Raw genomic sequence first — 9,111 nt, forward strand, 5'->3', positions numbered from 1 at the left:
CCACCCTATTCCTGATACGAGCCAGGATGCCATTAGCCTTGGCCACCTGGGCACACTGCTGGCTCATATTCAGCCGGCTGTCAACCAGTACCCCAAGGTCTTTTTCTGCCAGGCAGCTTTCCAGCCCCTCTTCCCCACGCCTGTAGCGTTGCATGGGGTTGTTGTGACCCCAGGGCAGGACCCGGCCCTTGGCCTTGTTGAACCTCATACAGTTGGCCTGGGCCCATGGATCCAGCCTGGTCAGGTCCCTCTGCAGAGCCCTCCTACCTACCTTCCAGCAGATCAACACTACCACCCAGTTTGGTGTCATCTGCATCTTGTAGGCTGTAAGGGAAACCCAAGGGAAAAGGATGATTTATGATTTTAATGGGCTAAGGAGATTTAGAGGAATTGTTGTAGTCAAATTATGGAAAGTTTTGGGTTCTGGTATTGGGGAGGGTGGGGTGTTCATATTCAGTTATGTTTGTAGAGAGTCAGTGAGATGGGAAAACATTGGTTATTGAGAGTTTGGCTGTTAGAGTAGGAGAAGAAATAGCACCTGTGTCTCAGTCTGGGAGAGAAAGGGACATGCTTGGCACTATGTGTAGCCAATATTGCTTCCTTGCTTTCAATTTCATCTCTTTATCTCAGCTGAAATATACTCGTCCTGGACTGCCCACATTTAGTCAGGATGTGCTGTGCAAATGGAAAACGGAGATAAAGATGTACCGAAGAGTCCACTGCCCAAATCAGGTAATCCTTAAGTGTTTCTGAAGCCTGAAAGGGGTCAAATTTCGGGTCTGCACGAGCCAACAGCTTTCCACAGCCTTGAAACTGCAGTTTGTCTCTCTGTGGTAGACGAATTCTGCTCCATCTCAGTATGGTTGGTTAGTTTAACCAAGACCCTGTTTGGACTGTTGCCCTAGGGATGACCCCTCTGGGGGCATGTTTGTCCACTTCAGAGCCAGTAACTTGGTGTCAGGCTGGTACAGCTTTCACATCCCGCTGGGAGCTGGTCCGTTTGGCGGTTTGAGCAGTAGAGAAAGGACAGGCCCCTGCCTGTCTAGCAGTTGTACTAAATCTAGTTATAGAAGAAGGGAGGAGTAGAGATGGAAATGTAAGAGCAGAGGGACTTTGGCACAGCACTCAAGTTTTCTTCTGAAAGCTGGAAATGGGCTACAGAAGACTCATGCATGGTACTGTCATCCTGGTCTAGGGATGCTTACGCACGTGCACTTAGTTTCTTACAATCCCACGCAGCAGTCACCAGTCAGATCCAGTGAGAAGAAATGGCCACATTGGTGGGAACTATGGTAGATGTGACACACGTGATGCACGCTGCTGGATAGCCAAGGGGCAGTGGTGGCTTCCATCTGGGTTTGGTGTAGAGACAACGCCTTCCTTCTGCCCTACCCCTCCCCCAGCACTCTTCCCAATTTTCAGGCGTGCATCATATCCAAGTGTAAGAATTGCAGCATAATCTTGTATATCGAGCTGTCCCCAGAAAGCAGCTGCCCTATTTCACCAACCGGTAGCCCAGAAGCATGCCTTGTGCCTACCTCCTGTTTCAGGGTCTGGGCTGCCAGCTGAGCATGATCTGGTATCCCGAGACTGATGCCTGAAGCTCCATGTGGGGCAGGCCTGTAAAGCTGCCCTTTAACTGAGACCGTGCTTCTGCTCTCTGCCACTAGATGTACAAGCAGGGCAGGATTGATTGAAGTGTCTTGTACTTGCCCCTGTACTCTGTTTGAAATTAATCTGTGCTGCACTTTAGGCAAAATGCAAACTTTTATCTAATTTTACTCAGGCTTTTGATAGAGGGTGAACGTAACTGTGACAGGAGTCTCTTTATTATGTCTCAATGTGCTCAGAAACTCAAAATATTTAACTTTCTGAAAGCTTAAGTCTCTTTTAATGGTCTTCTAACAAGAAGCTTTCTGGCTTTGTAAGACTCTCTATCTTCCTCCCTCTACCTCTCTTACCCCTTTTGGAATAGGACTTTATTGTGCAGGAAGAAGTGATTTCTTACTGGAGTTTTGCTGACACGCACTTTTTTTACTGTTTCAGGGTTGTGAATCTGTATATGGCAGTGTCTCAGGACTCAAATCTCACCTCGGCACGTGTACCTTGGTTGGTACCCTTCTCTTATACCACTGTCTTTTATACCAATAGCCTGACTGTCCTTTCCCTCAGATACCTCCTTATTCAAGCTGTCCTGCCATCTGTTAATCTGAGTTCCTCTCAATTTGAGTGCTTCCCTTTGTGGTAATGGGGTTGCCATTTCAAACACCGCTTGAGGTAAGGAGGAAGCATCTTAATGACATGCATTGTAGTGAAACTGCAGTCCTACCTGCAGATTCACAGCCTACAAGAGCATTTTTTCCACGTACAGTGCTGGAGACCTTGTCATATCTCACAGAGCTATGCTTTGTGAGCGTAACTGGTCAATAATGTCAGTGCTCCTGTAGCTAAAGCATTGTCTGGTATGAGTAAGAGTTTCTACTTCTTACTGCTGGGTTATATCTGAGCAAGATTCAAATACAATATATAGGTGTATCAGCCTTCTAGGCAGCAGTTGGTGATGGATTTTTTTGTTTTGGTGCCAGGGAGACTTTGTGGCTGGTAAATACAAGTGTCTCCTGTGTGAGAAGGAGTTCATTTCAGAGAGTGGGGTCAAGTATCACATCAACTCTGTGCATGCTGAGGTAAGGCAGGCAGAATGGAAGTCGTCAAACCCCAGGTGGTTGGAGGTGGGAAGGGTGTCTTGGGAAGGAAATGCTGGATACTTACCCTGTTATATTTTTTTCCTTGCTCACTGCTGGGAACAGGGTCTCAGGCTCAAGTGGCCTTTGATTTGCTTAAACATAGTTGGCCAGGGGAGCAAGCGTTGTGTTGTGTCACATGTCTTGTCCCAAGCTGCAACTGCTCAATTCAGCTCTTCAGCATTTCCCATGCCTTTAGCCCAGCAATGGCCAAATCAAATCTGCATCCTCTTGAGACAGAGTGACACCTGAGGAGGAACATAGCACAAGGTCAGAGCTGTGTTGGGTCGCTGCCTTTCCAGATCTCACATTTCAGGAAACCCTTGTCCCACAAGGAAGGCAGCTTTATTATAAGCCCTGATAGGCTTTATATGGTATTTCCACCATGAATACCAACCTCTTGCCTTCTAAACCCTCCAGGACTGGTTTGATGTGAACACAACTACCACCAAAAGCTTTGAGAAGCTAATGAAAATCCGTCAAAGAGAAGAGCAGAGGAAGCAACAGAAGAAACGTCCTTTGACACGGGGCAAAAAGAAGAGAACTGGGACCCTGGCTGCCAAGAAGCTCTCCACTGCTGGAGTTGAAAAAATGAGGAGAAGTAAAAGAGGTCGTCCACAGCGGGTGGACAATGAGAGCGCGAGTAGTGAGGAGGGGGAGCCCCAGGTTGCACAGAGAACCGAATTTCCAAAAACCAGCCGCAAGCGAGGCCGGAAGTAAATCCCTAGTAGAAGAGAAGGAGTAATCCTAAAACTTTTCAGTTACAAGCCCCACTTCTGTCAGGCTCATAACCCACAGCACTAATATAAGCCACTGAATGTCTTTGGGACTGTGACTCCATTCTATTTGGTGACCTTGATTTTGAAGCTGTTGCCTCTGTTCAGTTGTGAGAGACTTCAAACCAAAGCTGTGGTACAGAGGCTGCCTCTCCTGGTGTAGTTCCCTTGGACAGTGGCACTAGCGGTGTACCCAGCGTAGTTCCTGCTCTGATTACAGTCTCAGTTTGGGTCACATTAGTTGCTTGTTTAGTGGTTTCCAGTACAGCAGCTGTCTGTTCTGTCATCCTCTGATGGGTGAGATCAGGGTTCTTTTATAGTAGTTCTCCCTATAAGGGACTGACTAGCACAGTGCTTAGGTCTCTTTAAGGGGGGAATCCTTTCTTGCACAGTATGCACACAAACTAAGCAGTGCTGTGCAGAGCACAAAGGCTGTAACTGCCCTGGAACGGTTCTGCCTGTTGTCAGCAAGGCTGCCACGGAAGAGCAAATACCTTCCTAGCTTGTGCTCCAGTCTGTTGCACAAGGTGCTGTCTCTACTTCATATGTTGATGTTTAGGCTCAGCACCAGCAGTAGTGCCTGAGCTCTGGTCTGCGTGGAAGTGATGGGACATCATTATTACCTTTGTCAGCAACCCGCCATTCCCCCAGCATCTGTATTCTGTAGCACTGGGCATTGAATGTATGTAGAGGGTCTTCCAGTCCAGTGAGGAACAAATACTCTCCAGCCTTTTGGAGATTCACTGGCCTTTCAGAGACCCCCTGTAACCAATGTAATAAGATGGCCTTTGTGAGACCTCTGAAGACCACTTGTTTCAGACTCATGTGGGAAACAAACTTACTGCAAGACAGCGCATATACCTACAGTAGCAGTCTTGCTAATGCTGGAACCCATGTTCCACTGAACTGCCTTGCCAGTGTGTTTGTTGCTCTTTGTCCTGCCCACGCTCCCATAGTGTCCTTTTCTTCTGCACGGTAGATGCTGCCTGCGTTGTCTTCTATCACCTGTTTCTTTTCATTACTGCTTCCTCTGCGTGAATGAGGTGTATTAGCAGTGACTTCCCTGTGTGGAAAAGGTTAGAAGAAGAGGGTTCATTATTTTAAGTCACGTGTTAGCATGAACTCTGGATCATAGGGAATATCTCCCTGTGCTCCATAAATCATAGAATCATAGAATCGCTTTGGTTGGAAAAGACCTTTGAGATCATAGAGTCCAACCTTTAACCTAACCCTGCCATCCCACCACTAAACCCTGTCCCTAAAATGCAGCAGATGTCATAGAAGCTAGTAAGAAGCAGCAGCACAGGTGATCCTACTCTGTCTTTCTGAGCACAGGTTCTCCAGAATTTCTGTTATCCAAAGACCCACTGTACCAGGAATTTGCAAAATTTGACCTTTTCCTTGGAGTTTTGCTGGCAAGAAAATAGACAGCTGGCTCCATGTTACCTCCCTGTGAATTTTCACTAAATTGCTGGTGCTGAAATTCACAGGGAAGCCATTGCCGTGCCTGGTGAACAGGTGGGTTTATACGTATGTGTTATTACCCGAATAACCACATTGGCCCTGACAGTGGGAAGTGCTGTACGGCTGGGGGGTTCTCAAGAACTGCCTCTCCCATCCACAAAGCAAAGCCAACCCCAGCTGAGCCTGGTCTGTCTCTCATGGGGATTACACCTGTATAGTAGTGAGGCAGCACACAGTGCTCTGTTGTGATTTACATCAGTAGTTACACTGCTGTGGTGCAGTGCTGTGCTGAAAGTATAAACACGTGGACTTCTGTGCAGGGGGTATCAGGTTTTCAGTAAGAGGGGCAAGATCAGAAGACGACAAAATAAAATGTCACCAGTGCAAGAATGTGATTTCTTGTCTGGTGTGTAATGTTCTTGGTACTACCCCTATTTGCACCACACACCCCAGCCTGCCCACGTGGTTGTCCTGCATGCTCTGGTGCTGTTCAGTTGTCTGCACCATTTCTCCTCCGTACTCCACTCTACACAGCTGTACTTTGACCACACATGTTTACTACCTTCCTGCCCTGTTGCCTGATGGGCAACATGATAAACCCATAAATTAAAGGTTTTTCTTAGTGGATTTCAATCTAGAGTCCTATTTGCTGTCATTTTTGAGTTACTAACCAGACCTGCTTTCTGGACATGGATAAGTCGTGACCACCTGGATTTTGTAGAGTTACACCAATAACATATTTCCCCACATAACATGGGATGTGGAAGAAAATCGTTATCCAAGAGGCCATTCATGCTCTATCAGCATTACAGCAGGTCGATTGGCTCAAGCTGGTAAGAGTCGGTGGCACTGCTGCACCAGGACAGGCCACTGCTTTTGAGGAGTGTGGTCTGTTCAAGAGCACCTGCATCTTTCTGTAGATGGACTGAGGCAGGCTACCTAGTGTGACTGCAGCAATGCTCTACTGCTCTAAGGGCATAGGAAAAATTCAGCCTCAAGGGAGGTATTTTAATGGGGGAATTCACAACTTCATGTGTATCCAGGGCTGTAAATAACATATGAAACCAGCTAATTGTGCTACAGCCTACCGTGCAAAGATTCACTGTTCAAGCACCCATGTCTCTACTGTTCAATGCTTTGTTAAGAGTTCAGTTAGCTTCACATTTTGCAAATCCAGGTCAAAATTCTACCCTATAGAATCATAGAATGGTTTGGGTTGGAAGAGATCTTTAAAGACCATCTAGTCCACCCCCCTTGCCAGAGGCAGGGACATCTTTCACTAGATCAAAGCCCCGTCCAATCTGACCTTGAATGTTTTTGGGGGTGGGGCATCTACCACCTCTCTGAGCAACCTGCTCCAATGTCTCACCACCGTCATCATAAATTCTTCCTTATATCCAATCTAAACCTATCCCCTTTCAGTTTAAAACTGTTGCTCCTTGTCCTGTCACTACAGGCCCTATCAAGAAGTCTCTCTGTCTCTCTCGTAAGCCTGCTTTATACACTGAAAGGCCAGTCAGGTCTCCCTGGAGCCTTCCCTTCTCCAGGCTGCGCAACCCCAACTCTCTCAGCCTTTCTTCATAGGAGAGGCATTCCAGTCCTCTGACTGGTTTTGTGTCCTCCTCTGGACCCGCTCCAACAGGTCCATGTCTATCTTGTACTGTGAGCCCCAGAGCTGGACGCAGGGCTCCAGGCGGGGTCTCACGAGAGTGAAGTCAAAGGGGAGAATCCCCTCCCTCGCCCCACTGGCCATGCTGCGGGGGATGCAGCCCAGGATAGGGTTGACTTTCTGGGCTGCCAGCACACGTTGATGCCTCGTATCCACTTTTTTGACCACCAGTATCCCCAAGTCCTTCTCTGCAGGGCTGCTCTCAACCTATTCATCCCCCAGTCTCTATTGATATTGGGGCTTGCCCTGACCCAGGTGCTGGACCTTGCACTTGGCATTGTTGAACTTCATGAGGTTCACATACACCCATTCCTCCAGCCTGTCAAGGTCGCTCTGGGTGGCATCCCTTCCCACACAGCTTGGTGTCATCTGCAAACCTGCACTCAATCCCCCTGTCTACGCCACTGATGATGGTATTAAACAGCATGGTGCCAGCACGGATCCCTGAGGGACATCACTCATTGCCCCAGCAAACTTGGTCTTGCTCTTATAAATTCTGTTTGAGCAAATATTTAGAAAGAGATCCAATTTTGAGGTGAGGGAGGTGATATAAGAGACCAACTAGTCACTTGATAGTTGTTCCAGTGATAATTTACACTGACAATTATGTGTCTTCTCATTTGAACTTTTTTTAATTTCAACCTCTGCATCTTGTATTGCTCAGTCCTGCTAACTTAAATGGCTTTATGGTACCAGAAATTGCTTCCTGCATATTCGTAGTCATAATTAACTCTGTACATAATTTGCTGAATGAGCTAAAGAGACTTGATAGTCTCAGTCAAAACATTTTTTTTCTTTTTTTTTTGTTGTTGTTGTTCTTTGTTCACATTTTATATATTGATTGGCTTTTGAAGTCGAGACATGCACTGGGAACTGGCTGTGTTATTCTGTAGTAGTCTGGTTTATGTACAATACAATGATAACGTTGCTGTGCTCTTAGCTCCCTCTTTTTTCCTTATCAACTGCTTTGTTACACTGTTTACATTCAGTTTGCCATTTACCCTCTTAAGTGCATTTTTCAATTGCTCTGAAAATGCATCTCAGGCCCATTTCCTTTGTTTCTAGAAATTCAGGTTGACAGGGTTTAAGGCCAGACAGCACCTGATGAACTCTTACATCCTTTCTAAAACATTGCATTTCGCACAATGGCACTAGCAGAGACCTCAATAACTGTCGTTTTTGTTGAGCAACTCTTCCCGAAAATTCTGTTGTCTAATCAATCTTTTCATTGCTCTCACTTGTCAACTTTTTTTAATCTGCAGATTTTCTTTGCAATTGTTTTATAATTCCCTTAACGTTCCTGAGAAAGATGCCAAATAGCTGCAGACTCTGGGGTTCTCCAGGACAAATCCTTACGTAGAGTTATTCACTAACTAACTTTTAATGTGCTCCACCAATATTTGTGTAACGTAGGGCCAAGAACAATGCCTGTAAATAGCTGCTTTTATCAACCCAAACTTGTAATTAATTAAAAAAATAATGTTTGCAGAAAGCTGTTCTCTGTGAAACCATGCTGGTTGGTTTTACTTACGATATTCTTTAATGTCAGCTGTTCTGTTGGTTTGCCTGGGATGTTTCAGACTGCTAAGCTGTGTTTACGCTGACCACGGAGCTTGTAATTTTTTAAATACTGGCACAACACTAGAGTTTTGTTTCTTTTTTTTTTCTTGGGAGAGGAGAGAGAATATCTTCTTGTTTGGGGGGGTTGTGTGGGGTTTTTCTCTTTTCTTAATTCTCAAGGATTTCCTCGTTGTTCCAAGAATAGTGAAAAGCCATTAATAATAATTCGGAGAATTTTTCAGGAGATTACTTGCCATCCTTCCCTGCAAGTTATCCCGTGCTGTAGCTTTAGAGATGTTTGAGCTGTTTTAGTGATGCCAGAATGTCTGAAAAAATTGAGCTGTTCTGTTGACATTTACAGAAACTGTGAAACAGGGGATGCACCCTACGCAGAGGCAACAGCAGCAATTTGTCATTCCTGCCTGCATGAAACAGCCCGACTGCTGTGTGTGGCACATGGGAGTGAAATCATTGCAGCACGCATCATACACTTAGCCATGTAGCTGCATCAGTATGGAGTACATCCGACTTGTTCTTAAAATCTCCATTGGTGAGGACACCACACCTTTGCCAGGCAAGCTCTTCCACTGCAGTAGTATTATCTGTAACTTGGATGTTGCACTGAGCCAGCGGTGTGCCTGGGAGCAGAGCCAGGGCCTGGGACCAGCTCTTGGAGCAATTTGGTCCTCGGTGCTTGCTCAGTGACCTGCATGGCGAGCATACGGCCGGAGGGTGGGCACCCCCCTGGGGCACTGCTTGACTGTGGTGCTAGGAATGAAACTAACACTAAGCATGACATAATTTCTCAAAGTGTTGCTTGACTCTGAAGGCCAGCTGTCTTCAACATTAAGTAGGCCAATTTCATAATTAAAATACAGCAGGATTAACAGTGAAATTGGGG

The 9,111-nt window shown here is 46.2% G+C and overlaps 1 protein-coding gene across 1 annotated transcript in view; it reads left to right on the top strand.

The window, feature by feature from the left end:
- The window catches only part of ZNF512 (zinc finger protein 512), a 24,078-nt gene extending 17,834 nt beyond the window's left edge, over positions 1-6,244 (top strand). The window contains 5 exon segments of the mRNA XM_009647140.2: positions 631-732; positions 2,047-2,109; positions 2,586-2,684; positions 3,162-3,455; positions 3,457-6,244. Of these exon segments, the coding sequence (XP_009645435.2) occupies positions 631-732; positions 2,047-2,109; positions 2,586-2,684; positions 3,162-3,455; positions 3,457-3,486 (588 nt within the window). The 3' untranslated portion in view covers positions 3,487-6,244.
- The last annotated feature ends 2,867 nt before the right edge of the window (positions 6,245-9,111 follow it).

Source organism: Egretta garzetta, unplaced genomic scaffold, assembly GCF_000687185.1.
Source record: "Egretta garzetta isolate BGI_Z169 unplaced genomic scaffold, ASM68718v1 scaffold1219, whole genome shotgun sequence".
In the NCBI taxonomy this organism is placed as follows: domain Eukaryota; kingdom Metazoa; phylum Chordata; class Aves; order Pelecaniformes; family Ardeidae; genus Egretta; species Egretta garzetta.